The 13,946-nt window shown below is 53.5% G+C and overlaps 1 protein-coding gene across 2 annotated transcripts in view; it reads left to right on the top strand.

Annotated features, from left to right (window-relative positions):
• COL5A1 (collagen type V alpha 1 chain) overlaps positions 1–13,946 on the top strand; it is a 147,134-nt gene that overhangs the window by 61,345 nt on the left and 71,843 nt on the right. For both annotated transcript variants that reach the window (XM_084798098.1, XM_084798097.1), the window contains exons 9-17: positions 175–231; positions 5,145–5,186; positions 5,379–5,441; positions 6,929–7,003; positions 8,499–8,591; positions 10,607–10,663; positions 11,848–11,901; positions 12,190–12,243; positions 13,734–13,787. In XM_084798098.1, the coding sequence (XP_084654224.1) occupies positions 175–231; positions 5,145–5,186; positions 5,379–5,441; positions 6,929–7,003; positions 8,499–8,591; positions 10,607–10,663; positions 11,848–11,901; positions 12,190–12,243; positions 13,734–13,787 (549 nt within the window). The remainder of the gene's footprint in view (positions 1–174; positions 232–5,144; positions 5,187–5,378; positions 5,442–6,928; positions 7,004–8,498; positions 8,592–10,606; positions 10,664–11,847; positions 11,902–12,189; positions 12,244–13,733; positions 13,788–13,946) is intronic.

Genomic DNA, 13,946 nt, shown 5'->3' with positions numbered 1-13,946 from the left:
GTGGGGATGGGAGGTCCACTGCAGCTTGCAATCCTCCTCCTGGGCATGAGGCGTCTAGCTGCAGGGAACACCCTGGTTTTGCACAAGTTTTGTGTCATGTGGACTTTCTGTCCCTCTCCCCCACCCCTGGCTCTCCTGTTCTTCCTCTGGAATCTCACACCCTCTCCTCCCCAGATTGGCGGACCTCGAGGTGAGAAAGGGCAAAAGGGAGAACCAGCCATCATTGAGCCGGTAAGGATGTTATTATTATTATTATTATTATTATTATTATTATTATTATTATTATTATTATTATTATTATTCATCATCATCATCATTATTGTTTTTGTTGCTGTTGTTGTTAATTATTGCATCTCTGAGCTATGCTGTCCTCTGCCAAGTTCATGATGGTTTTGTAGGGTGTGACCAGACTGTGGGTCCCCACTCTCTGCCCACTTAAGAAGCCACCCCCATGTTCTCTACATCCCCTGAATCACAGATACTTGGGAGAGGCTCTTGGGGGGTGGGGGACTATTTAGAGCTTGGTCAAGGTGATGATGGGCAAGGTGTAGGTCACAAGTGTTTGTAGCTGGAGGGAAGGTGGAGGATCAGAGCGCCCCTGAAGAGCTTTCCTCAGAAGAGTGGATACAGACCTTGCCAACGGCTGGGTGGGAAACTCCTAGTGTAGGTAGCAGGCACCTTGGAGGTGGTGGCGGGGAGGTGGAGGAGGTGAGGAGGTGGCGTAGAGTGGGGAGTTAAGAGCTTCACCTCCCCCATGCCTTTTATGCCTCCATTTGAGGCCATTTGCGGCAGCCATTGGGAAGGCCTGAAACTGTGTCAAGGGAAAGGAAGCAGCTTTAAGGCAGCAATCCCCCTTGAGTAAATCCCTCTTTCGTCAGGCAATGGAATTCTGGGTAAGTTAGCACAGGGGCCGGTAGAGAATGTGTGGTTGTGTGCAGTCCATGCCCATCCCAGGTCAGAGATTTTTGTGGGAGCCCAGCCTTGGTTAGGGCACCCTCATCCTGCTAGGTGCTGTGGCCTGCTCGGGTGGCCCAGACAATGGAAAGATGGGTGGTTGGCTGGAGTGGGCTTGGTAGATATGGGAGTGTGGACTCAGAATTGGCTTTGCCCACAGGGGCTGGCTGCTGAGGTCATCTACTCATCTGCCCTATGAGTACCCAAGGGAGGAAGCCCTTGTCCTGCACTATGGCTGGTGCAAGGCTGGGCAGCTGTAAGTTCCACTGCCAGGACTCAGCTCCCTGGGGCTGAGTTCAGAGCATGACCTTGGGGCTCCCTAGGAGAGAGAACGAGCCTCACAGGACTCCGGCCCTCTTGCAGGAGAAGAGCCTTGCTCAGCAGTGCTTAATAGGGCAGCGGGCCAGGGCAAGCTCCTTGGCTTGGCCTCTTCCCTAGCCAACGGGAGCCCTGGAAGGAAGCCTCTTGCTGGCTTCAGGGGTTCTGCCTGCCACTCGTGCCCCTGGCTCCCCTGGCAGTGAGCCTGAGGACGCTTATCCTCCTCCCAGACCTCTCTGTAGTTCCAAAGAAGACGCTCTACAGGTGAGGCTGGAGGACCAGGACACAAAGGGAAAGGGCGTAGAGCACAAGGGTAGCTCAGCCTGGGGCCCTTTGCTCAACCCCATGAGAAACCTCAACCCAAGTTCGTGTTCATGGGAGATGGGTGGGCCTGAAGACGAGCATCCTAAGGGACTGGGGCAGACTTATCCCATGGCGCATGTCTGAGGCTTGTCTTGCCCCATGCCAGAGGAAGGATGCAGCACAGATGGCCTCTCTGCTATGCTGGACCATTTTCAAGGACCACCTCAACTGGACTTGGCCCCAGGTGGACTTGGTCATCACTTGTGGCTCCTTGACAGGTCCCTAACGCTTCACTAAAAGGGGCAGCTTTCCTGAGATTCCAGAGAAGGCAGGTACCCAAGGCTCTGGGGGCCTTGTGGTTGGTCCCCAGCTTCAGAAGTGGGTGGGTCGAACCTTTGAATAAGGCTTACTTAAGCTTATTGTTTATGGAGTTGGCTCTCTAGGTCTGGGCACAGGGAGAGGCATGGAGAGAGAGTCCTGCTAGAGGGCTGCCCTGACAGAGGCTGTGGGTGAGGGTGGGCCGCAGACAGCACTGAGAATGTCGGGGTGGTCCAGCGGATGCTCATCTCTGGATGACCCAGCTTCTCTTCTCTGGGAAGAGTGCAAGCCATCTGGAGGCAGTTACAGAAGGCCCCCGCCCCCACCTGATGCTTGCTTCTTCCCAGCTTCCTCTGGGGTGTCCACAGAGCCTTTGGCGAGTCCCCATGGAGAGATAGTGTAAACATTTGGAATTGTCAACCTGGAGCATCGCCAGCTGTCCCTGGAGTCTTAGCGATACATACACAGATGGAGGCCCTGGGGACTGGTGGTGTACAGCCTGCCTCGTGCTGGGGTGGCTGCTATCCCCTCTCCTGACACCTGCCCCACAGAATAACGGGCTTACAGCAACTGCTAGCATAGGGTCAGTCCCTCCCTGCATCCAGGAGGTGACATGGCTGGCGCCCCCAACCCCACTGCTCAATTTCAGCTCCTCTGATTTGTCAGCAAGACAGGGGACTCTTTAAAAGGACAGACCTGGCTTGGCTGTGATGAGGCAGATCCAGCAGTCTCCTTGGCATCGGCCCCAGTGTTCTGCTTAGCATGTGGAGGGACCTTCACTAAGAATGGGTTTGGGTGCTGGGAATGACAGCACATGCCTATGAAACCAGCACCCTGGGAGGCTAAGGCTGGAAGATTTGAGCTCTGGGCTAGCCTAGGCTACAGAGCAAGATCTTGACTCATTGGAAAGTAAGCAACCATCTTCAGTCTGGCCAAGTCTATTTAAAGTAACAAAACATCACGGCTTTGTGTGTGTGTGTGTGTGTGTGTGTGTGTGTGTGTGTGTGTATGTGTGTATTTAGGTATGGGTATATGCAGTGTATGCCTATGGATGTGTATACATACGTGCAGAGGCCAGAAGTAGATGTCAGTTGTCTTTCTCAATTGCTCTCCACTCTATTTTTTAAAAGATTTAAGAAAATTACCATGTTTTAAGTGTCTGCATCCTGAAGAGGGCTCCCCTGGAGTTAAGATGGTTGTGCGCTCAGCAGCCAGCTAGGTGGCTGGGATAGTAAGCGCCCGGACCAGCTTTCTCCACTTACAGGTGCACACCGCCATGCCTAGCTTGCTTTTATTTATTTATTTATTTATTTATTTATTTATTTATTTATTTAGAATACTATGGATCCAGACTCAGGTTCTCATTCTTGCACACTTTATTGACTGAGCCATCTCTCTATCTCATGGTGCTTTTACATACCTGATATTTGTACACACAGTGAAGAGCTCCCTACCGCTGCCACTGAGCATCACAGTCTTTCTTTGTGTGAGCGTGGGGCAGAGTATGAGTTTATTTCTGATAGGTCACTAGTGAATACAACCATGAAAGCCACAGAGACCTTCTCCTGTAGTTCTGAGCCCCAGCGCATTTGGTGGTGGGCGGGATGGTGAGATGCAGGGTAGAGGCAGCAGGCCTTGGAAGGCCAGGGGTGTCAGGGCTGCCTCCTGTAGCCGCACGTCTTCTTTTTTATTCTGAGCTGGGGTGATCTGGACTGGCCTCCTGTGAGATCCCGTGATGCTGACCCTGCTTTGCTGAACAACAGTGTGCGTGTGCGTGTGCGTGTGCGTGTGCGTGTGCGTGTGTGTGTGTGTGTGTGTGTGTGTGTGTGTGTGTAAAGACAGCTGCTGTCCCCTGGGCCCTGCCAGGGCCAGTGGTTCCCCTTAATCCCTTCTCCACTTCTGAGTCCTCCCAGCTGCCCATCAGAGGAAATGGGAAGATGAGCCGCTTGGATGAGTTCTCTGTGTATATCGCACGCACAAATATTTCTCCTCAGCACATCTGTGTAAACATGGCGTTTAGCCTCCCAGAGACCAGGAAACCACGTGGGCAGAGTGGATAAGGCTTGTATGCAGGCAGTACTTTGAATTCCTTGCTCAGTTGAATCTCACCCCACCAATCCAACTCATTAGACATGGTGACCAGCCTGCCAGGGCCTCGCACCTTCACTTGAGTAGGTCTATTTTGCTTGTCAGGACTAAGCCCAAATTTGACAAGAGGGCTGTGTGCTTTCAAAGACACATCGGAGGCATGATGACTTCCGTTATCTCAAAAGAATAGCCATACCTGTTTCCCTTTGCCTGGGAGACTAGAGAGGGACCTGGCCCAGGGACAAGGCCGCCAGCCTCTCACGCCATCATTCCTGCAGTCTTGAGAGCTACCTGGGAGACATATCTATGCATGTCTTACATGTGGCTAGCCTGCACAGCCTGCAAGTGTCATGACAGGGTCCTGCATCTATCTACCCAAAGCGTGCCGCGGACTCTGGGAACCAGCCTGCAGGCCTCTTGTGTGGACGCCCCCCCCCCCCCAACAGATTCTCCTAAAGTGTGCATGGGGCTCAGAATGTTCTGGTTGGGTGATGGTAAGGAGACCAAGAGAAGTCTGGGTGGGGCTTTTTGAAGGACAGCATCTAGAAAAGCAGATCCGAGTGTAGAAGAAACCTTTGAAAACAGGGCCAATGGGCAGCAGGAGGCCTTATCTCCTCTCGGGGCTGGGCACAGTGAGGGCTAGTGGCAGGATGGAACCCAGGCTTAGGAATGATGGGAAGAAGACAGGCGTGGGTCGAGTGACGTCAGCAGCCTGGGAGGAGGGACAGAATGTTCCGCTGGCTGGGACAGGAGTAGTCCTGACTATGCTCAGCCCACCTAGCTTTTTCCCTTAGCCTTTGTCAGTCCACCTGGGTGCCTGGTCCCAGGTTTCCATTTTACCCCTTGGATAGCCGGATACTCTTCAGGTAGACGGCAAAGACAGGAGTCATGTTTGGGGCCTGATCTCTCCTTCTGGAAAATTGGGGTGCTTTTGTCAAAGTTGTGTTTGAGGGGAGCCTGTGGGCTCCTGATCACTGGCTGGAGCCTGCTGTGACTTGGGATGCAAAGACAGAATGTGTTCCCACCACCGGCCACTGTCCAGGAGTCCTGTAAGGACTGGCTGACCTCTTGGCTGACTGTGGTAAATTTAAGGGCTGTTGTCTACCCCAGATCAAGGGCTGGGCCCGTGATCTCAGATGGCCTGTTTCTCTTCCTCTCTGCAGGGAATGCTGATAGAGGGGCCCCCTGGCCCTGAAGGCCCTGCTGTGAGTGTCTGGTTTTATTTCCCTCTGTCTTGTGGGGGGCACTGTGGGGGTAATTTCCTGGGGAGGAAGTTCAGTGTTCCTCACTTTTGCAGATACCCGGGCCTACAACTTCCTTAGCTCCATTTCTGTCTCTCGAGTCTTTGCCCTGAGGCCATATCTGAAACTCTGTTTTGCTTTTGTTTTTAATTCCAGGGTCTGCCAGGACCTCCAGGAACTACAGGTCCTACTGGCCAAATGGGTGACCCTGGAGAAAGGGTAAGACCAGTTCAGCTCCATGACCACATGCTGTGTGGGTTGTCTTGCCTTGTCTGCTCTCTTCCCTCCTCCCTTCCTGTTCTGCTCCTGTGTTGATTTTCAATGTAGAAATGACACTAAGAACAACCACTCCTTCCTCAAATTTCCACCTCCGTAGAGCCAGCCACCCAGTGTCATCCCCTCAGGTCTTTATAGGGTTCACTCTTACCTGGCTACGTGTGTAACTAAACCTGGGTCCTGAGGCAGCCAGCAGTGAACCCTCAGCAGTGACCCCAAGTGACAGCTTGGAGGGCCCTGGTGCTTTCTCTGTGCCTCCCAGGAGCAGCTCCTGGCCTGGAGCCTGCATTAGTTCTCACAATAGACCCTCTTAGTAGAAGTCAAGCCACTGGTGGGGGGGTAGGGGGGGCGAGGTTTGTTCTGAGTGGGATGTGAGCCAAGCCCTGGACCATGAGCTTCTTCTGACACCTGGTGGTGGATTGAAGTACTGCAGCCTGCAGCCTGTGGGTTTCTGAAGCCCACCCACCCTTCTTCCTTCCTTCCTTTCTTCCCTCCCTCATTCCCTTCCTTGCCCAATCATCTAATGAATTGGCTAGGCATTTGTCCCTGGCTCTTGGCCCAGCACAGTAAGGCGTTTAAGCGGCAGGTGAAGTCGCATGATGGTGTGGCCACATGGTTGGGTGTTATGTATGCTCTGCTGGCTAGGGCCTCCTCAAGGCAGTGGTTTGGGCAGTGCTGGTAAAGGGTAAAGTCGGGTGTCTGTAGATGCAGGGAAGACTGAGAGGGGTTCTGGGTGTCAGTCAGTAGAGGATGGCAAATCTCAGGGGAAGGATGGAAGAAACAGGATACATGACGACAGGTGGCCAGCCAGCCTTTTGCCTTCGTGAGGAGCACCATAAGTTGAGCACTTACAGGAAGGTTTTGTGACCCATCTAGGCTGTCAAAGGGGTTCATTTGTCAGGGCTGGGAGATGACTCCTGGGAGAGAAGAGCAGATGGGGGCCGGCTGTGAGACCCAGAAGAGGAGGCTGTGTGGAAGGCACGCAGGAGGCAAGGGTGACCAGCCCTCAGGGCCAGCAGGAAGAGCTCTATCCTGTCCTCCAGCACCTCACTCAGCCCGGAGAGCTTAGAGCTGTGGTTCTCAGCCCTCGTTCTGTGTGGAGACAGCGCAGAGGGCTGGGCTATGCAGATTGATAGGGGTTGACCCCTGCTTTTCTCCAGCTCAAGGCTCAGCCTCCAGCCTCCAGCTAGACACAGTTGCCTGCCTTTCATCTCTGAATGTTTCACATCTAACTCAGCTCCCTCACTCCCTGTGCCCACATCCCCCTGTCATGCTGCTCCTTTCTCCAGGTCTCTAGCACATTCTCTGCCATGGAGTCTTGCGTTGCTCTTTGCCTGCTCTAGCCTGTTTTCTACCCTCTCCTCACTGCTGCCATTCATCTCTGTCCCATTGTCTCTCTCTGACCGGTTTTCTTTCCTCCCTGCCTGTAGGGTCCCCCTGGGCGCCCAGGTCTTCCTGGGGCTGATGGCTTGCCTGGTCCCCCAGGAACAATGCTTATGTTGCCGGTGAGTGTCTGTAACTGGGAGTGGCGTTCTTGGTGGGTGGGTCATGATAGAGGTAGGTATGTATGGATCTGTGGTGGCCCAGGAGTTGGGTATGAGTGAGGTCCATGTAACTCAGCCTGTCACTGGTACCATGTGGGGAAAGGAAAGTCCCACTCTCTGGGTGGGACTCCTGGGGAAGTCTGCTGCAAGGCTCTCTGTGACAATGGCTGAATCCCCTCTCCCTAAAGAACCGACCAGTTATTGTGGGTGGGAGAGGAACAGGGTCTTCGTTGGAAGCTATCTGTGTGGTCAGATGCCATGTAGAACCTTCTGGATGCTGCCTTTCACTGGAGTTGCTATTGAATCCTAAGCAATAAGAATGAAGCCCAGGCTCACATTCTCTGTGACAAGTGGAGGATGGTCCCTCAGGCCAATCGTTCAGAGATGAGGGACTTAGAGCTTAGAGAGGAACCAAGGGCCAGCTGGCTTCAGACTTCCAAACCCAGAAGTTTCTTAGACATAGCCCTGGCAGTCAGCACCCAACCACTGCCGCTGGCATCGGGGTCTCTGCAGTTACAGGAGACCATGAAGGGAGGGGCACATGTCCTGGACTCCTGTCTGTCCTCTGGAGAATAACTGGGGCCCTTGCAGAGGTGCCCTCAGGATGGAGGGTTCCAGGTCAGGCATAAGAAACTTGGGTAAGTGAAGGGCCAGGTATAGGCAGAGCCAGACCAGCTCCTCAGCCACCTTGCTGTTATTTATTGTCCTTGTCCCTCATCTCCCTCACTGAGCCTGAGCACTATGTCCTCAGGACTGCATTCAGTACTGTGCTCTCAGCACTGTGCCCTCCAACTATGCCCCCATCATTGTGCTCCCAGGACTGTGCCCCCATCATTGTGCTCTCAGGACTGTGCCCCCATCACTGTACTCCCAGGACTGTGCCCCCAGCACTGTGCTCCCAGGACTATGCCCCCCAGCACTGTGCTCCCAGGACTGTGCCCCCAGCACTGTGCTCCCAGGACTGTACCCCCAGCACTGTGCTCTCAGGACTGTGCCCCAGCACTGTGCTCCCAGGACTGTGTTATCAGCAGCGTTCTTTCAGCACAGTGTTCCGGGGACAGCTGGTATGGAGGAGTGTGGGAAGTTGGCAGGTTCCTCTCCCCAAGGGCAGAGGCTAAAGAATGTGACATTTGCTGCTCATGTAGAGCATCAACTGCACTTTAGCCTCAAGTTGCATGTTGCACTGAGGGAGACCCAACATAGAACCAGGTGTCCCTTGCAGGTCCCTTGGACCTAGGCTGGTTTCTTTGGCCCCTTGCTACTCTTGGCAGTGATGAGGGCCCATGCTTCATCAGGATGCAAGACAATGAAGGCCCGAGGTCCTTTGCGGCCCAGGCTGGGTTTTAGGTATCCAGGGCTAAGACAGACAGGAGGGCCATGTGCACACAGGTTCTGGGATTGGGAGTCTCTATTAGCCACGTTCCACCCCTGGTGACTCTTCCCCTTGCTCTCGCAGTTCAGGTTTGGAGGCGGTGGTGACGCTGGTTCTAAGGGCCCCATGGTCTCTGCGCAGGAGTCCCAAGCCCAGGCTATCCTTCAGCAAGCCAGGGTGAGTAATGTGGCCCCCTGGGGACGCATGTGACAGAGCCTGGCCCCAGTGGTCGCAGGAACTGAGTGATTGTCTCACAGTCCGCATGGTCAGGAGTCTAGGGGAGGTCAGGTCCTCTGTGTCCAGCTGCACAATGTGGGAGACTCAAGGAGAGTTTTCAGGGGCATCCTGTCCACAAAAGGGGCCTCTGTAGCTCATCTGGCCCAATGGACCCCTCTTATCTGCAGTGTGCAGACACTCAGCTCTGTGCCACGGCCTGCACCTGGGGCTAGCCACGGGGAAAGGAACTGCTCGGGGCTCCAGGTAGGGCTGCCAGCTGGTTGACTCAGGCTCCCAGGGCTGGGGTTGTGATTGAGTGCAAGGACACACCCTAGGAGAGTGATCCCAGACCTAGGGTACCTCACATGGACTCCACAAGGCTCTTGCATTGGGTCCAGGGTCTCTTACACTGAGCTCAGGGTCACATTGTCTGGGTTAAGGGTCCTCTCCTTCCCGGGTGAGCACATCAGGCATCAGTAGAGAACGTGGCTCCAGATTGCTGATTGCCAGTGACCGGCCTGATGCTGCCACTGCCCGGTGGGGTGGGCAAGTGGGTGGGTGCTCCTCTGGTGATGTGCAGATAAAGGCAACATAGAAGCCTTGTTTGGGAAATATTGACACCACCCTGTGCAGTGCAGTGGAGGCATTAATGGCAGAGTGTGCTGGGGGCAATTGAAGGACAGTTTCAGTATTGAGTAGCTGCCATGGAGCAGGCAAGCCAGTGGTAAAACCAACACCAGACAAGGCTCTGCTTGTGGCTGGGTTTGTTGACTTGTGCCTGCCTGGCCGGCCTCTTAATCTGTGCATTTTAATCAAAGCCGAAGGGCTTGTTTTGTTTTTGTTTTTTTAATTTTTAAAAAAGATGTATTTATTTTTATTTTCTGTTATTTGCCTGCACTGTGTGCCTGGCGCCCGCAGAAGTCAGAAGAGAGTATCAGATACCCTGGAACTGTAGTTACAGATGGTTGTGAGCCACCACGTGGGTGCTGGGAATGGAACTTGGGTCCTGTGGAAGATATGATCTTAACCCCTTAGCCATTTCTCCAGCCCTGTTTTTTTTTCAATATTTTAAAATTTGTGTGTTTTTATCTGTAAATTAAAATACAATATTGCACATTTTACTGTGGGGGGGTATACGTGCGCATATGTGTGGAGGACTGAGGTGAGTGTTGTAATTTTCTCTCTCAGTCTCTTTATTCTGAGACAGGGTCTCTCCCTGACCCTGAAGCTCACTGATTTGGTTAGGTTGGCTGGCCAAGGCACACCAGGAAACCGTCTGGTTTTGCCTTCCCAGTACTGGGGATGGGGACAGGTGCTGCACATCTGGCGCTTTGCAGGTGTGCTGGGAATCCTAACTCAGATCCTCACGGTTGCCTGGTGGACAGTTTGCCAGCTGAGCCATCTTGCTAGTCCCCACAGAGTTTCAAATTGCAAACTAATCTTCCAAAAGTAAGATGGCACTGTGGTGGGGGGTTGGAACCCTGCAACAGAATGGCTTTTTGGGAAGACAAGTTGAGCCTGGGTGGTGGCTGACAGGGGCCACATGAAGCCAGGGGGGTCAGTGAATGACAGAGAGTCTAGGGCCACAGGCTCCTCCCCCATGCACCGCACACATCTCTCTCATTGCTGCAGAGTACACAGTGCCTCTTCTGGAGACGAAAGTCTCAAATCCACAAAGAACATCTATGCCTCAGCCCACGCTCCACCCCAGGAAGGGAGACCACAGTTCAGATATGATACAGGGTGGTCCACAAGCAAGGAGGAAGACGCTGGGGACTTGGCCACAGTGGAGCTGCGGGTAGCACTGACTTCTACATCTGTGTCGTGTTTCCCTGTGGAGATGCTAAGAGCCCGGAAATGGGCCAGTGAACCTCCAGTCTTCCCTGTCCTTGGCCACGTGTCACAGAACAGGAGCCAGAAAACCAGGACAGGGCCACCCAGAGCCTTTTCCTGATCTCCTCCCTTTTCCTTTGCAGTTGGCACTGAGGGGCCCAGCTGGTCCAATGGGTCTTACAGGGAGACCTGGCCCGATGGTGAGTGATTGGCAGGTCTGGGGCCAGTGGGTGGAGAGCACTGGATGGCCCTCTGCCTGGTACCTTTGTTCCCAGCTGGGAGTCAGCTCAGACACGTGGCCTCTTGGAGCCGTTCCATCCCATTGTGGGAGCATGTGTCAGGGGGTTGGATGTGTTTGGGGTCATTTAAAGTATTTGGGGGCGGTTCCTGGGAAATAGGCCACAGTTTAAACATGATGGGAGGATGGGGTGGTCCCTCCCCACCTCTGCTTCTGAGCTCCAAGCTCTCCCTGTGAAGGACACGCTCTAGGCTCCTCTCTTTTCTCTATCACAGGGAACACAGCAGGTAAGGGACTGCTACACTAGAGGCCTGGAGATGTCCACAGAGGTTGAGCCCGTGCAGCTATGCCAGCTACACTTTTGGCTGATGAGGGGTCAGCTTCTGTGTCCTTTAGGGGTCTTCTTCCTTAGACTTCTGTCCTGGTGTCAAATGTTGCCCCAGTGCAGGCCAACCACAGGGGTTGCTGTCTTTCCCTGCCTGGCCTAGGTGTCTCAGCTCGGCTTCCTCTGGGCCCTCACAGTACAGCATGGATGCTGTGAATCCAGTGACCCTAAGCTGTCATCCAAGTGTCAGATACATGCTCTGGGCACTGGGAGTAGGGCCTGGCAAGGACACAGCCACCTCTCAGCCCTTCGGAGCTCAGGACTGAACCCAGAGCCTTGCACTTGCTAGGCCAGCACTCTGCCACTGAGCTAAACCTCCAACCCTAAGGACACAGGATCCTTATAGCTTATCCTTATACGCCTGGCTGACTTAGCCGTATGCTACCTCTCACCCCCAGGTCTGGGCTCAGTCCCCTGCATGCAGAAGGTTGAGGCCAATCTCCCAGGTGCTCTTATCTTGAACTAACCCATAGGCTATGCACAGTGTTCCAAGCTGGAGGCTGTCAAAATCATGGGCTGGCTTGTCCTGGGGTCAAAAACCACTTAAGACTAAACGGTCTCCATGAGCCCCTTCTCCTGGGGTTCTACTAAGTACCAAGAAGAGACCTTGGCAGCTACTGGTCCCAATGCCTCCTGGAAGTCATGTTTTTTCCTTTGTCACAGAAAGCAGGCTTGCCATGATGAGGGCTCCCTGCCTGCTCTACACACAATGTCCCTGTGTCACTTGTCTGGTACACACTAATATGGTACGGTCTCTCTAGGGTCCTCCTGGGAGCGGAGGTTTGAAGGGTGAGCCAGGAGACATGGGGCCTCAGGTATGTGTGAACCTACTTCTGCTTTGCTCTCTAGGGTGTGGCTCCTCGTTGCTGGTGGTGGTCCGATTGCTAATACTTTGCCAACAAAAGCAGAAAGAATTGTTACTTGACACTATAGAGCAAGGTATTTGTGCTGTCTTTACTAGCCCTCATTTAAGGCAGTACCTGTGTCTTGTCACCAAGATGTCCACATGTGGGCAACCGGAACAGTGAGCCTTAGGCTAGGTTGACATGCATGGGGATGAATGAGTGACGTATCTTGATGCTTTGTCGTCTGATTTCTGGCAGGGTCCACGAGGTGTGCAAGGCCCACCTGGCCCAACAGGAAAGCCTGGAAGACGGGTAAGTGCTGGGCTCTATGAGCATGTCCAAACCTGAGGTAGACTGTCCCCTTAGGAACCTCATGGTCCCGTGTCCACCTCCAAAGCTGTGTCTGTGTCCAGGAACAAATGCTGGGGTGAGATGGTTGACCTGTGCCTAAAGCCATCTCCCAGCTGGGTCACATGCACTGGATCCACATTGTTGGTTGTTGATAGTGGGCCTTGTATTTGGGGGAACACCTTGTGCCTCCTCTCCAGAAATGGCTGTCTTGGCTACTGCTCAAGCCTTCCTTCAGCCCACTAGCCTCCTGAGATTTCCTGTTGAGAGTGCTGTCCTCCTGGATGGATCCAGCTGGTTTCCTCAGGAGCACAGCAGCTTCAAGATGCCATGCTAAAAAAGTGATGCCCGCATCCCAGGAAGGCTAGCAAAGGCTTAATTAGCCCATCCTGTTACTACAAACAGCCCTTCTCACGCATTGCATAAGGAGACTGTCCACATGGCCTCTGTGCCCACGAGTAACACCCCCAAGTCATGATCAGTCATCGTCAGGAGATGGGAAAGAAGAGGCTGGTGTGCTGCACTAGTGATCAGGGGCTTGTCAGGGAGACCCTGTGTGCTTGTGCTTCTCTCTGTTGTACTGTAGTCCTTATACAGACTATGTTTTTTTTTTAATTGGTTTTTGTTGTTGTTGTTTTCTTTTGTTTATTTGTTTTGTTATTTTTTTTTCTGAGACAGGGCTTCTCTGTGTAGCCTTGGCTGTCCTGGACTCACTTTGTAGATCAGGCTGGCCTCGAACTCACAGTGATCCACCTGCCTCGGCCTCCCGAGTGCTGGGATTACAGGCATGCACCACCATGCCCAGCTTTATACAGACTCTGCAAGTCCAGGCTTGGCCTTCAGACCCATGGCAATCAACTGGGCACCTTGGGTTTGCTCTCGGATATTTTCCATGTCTGGGGAGCAAGTGTGAGAGCAGACAAAGATGGGTGGCCAGCTCGCCATGCAGTGCAGACCCCGCCTTTAGGTCACTGTGTTGTCTGACTGGGACACACACCCTGTGGACCTGTCTCATACTCACTCAGGTAAAAGTGATCAAGAAAGGCCTGGAGCTAGCCCACAATTCTTTGGTCTTTAATTTTCTTCCCAATGGTAGCAAAGACCTGAGCTTCTCATGATTGTCAGCAGCATGTCCCTGGAGCCACAAAAGCAAGCTCCCTGTGCCAGACCTCCCAAATCCCATCTTCCTTCTCAAGCCTAGAAGGGAAGGTGGCATCAGGCTCCTGGGTCAAGTCCCAGTGAGGCAAACACTATATTTTTATTTGCTGGCCATAGCATGGCCTCGAGGTGTTGGATCTGGGTCCCCTGTCCAGTCTGGTGACACTGGACAATCGCCTTTGGCTGGAGTGCTTTCCACGGTGACTCCCTCAGCTTGGTTTGCTGGGAAACTGCTCCCAGAGGATGTGGCAGGCTGGCTTTTCTCCCATATGGACTGCTTGTGTCTTCTGTTCCAGGGCCGAGCTGGGAGTGATGGAGCCAGAGGCATGCCTGGACAAACAGGCCCCAAGGTAGGCAGTCACCCCTACACTCCTCATGTCAGGGGCTCCCATTCACCATCATCGCTGACGTCATACTGATGGCATAACCCTCATGTTTGATGAGCGGTGACTCTAGGGAGTGCTGACTCACTTGGATGAGTCCCTCTGGTGTGTGTGTTGAGAAGACAG

Source organism: Acomys minous (genome assembly GCF_964271855.1).
Source record: "Acomys minous genome assembly, chromosome: 10".
Classification (NCBI taxonomy): domain Eukaryota; kingdom Metazoa; phylum Chordata; class Mammalia; order Rodentia; family Muridae; genus Acomys; species Acomys minous.
This window is presented reverse-complemented; position numbering and strand designations above follow the sequence as displayed.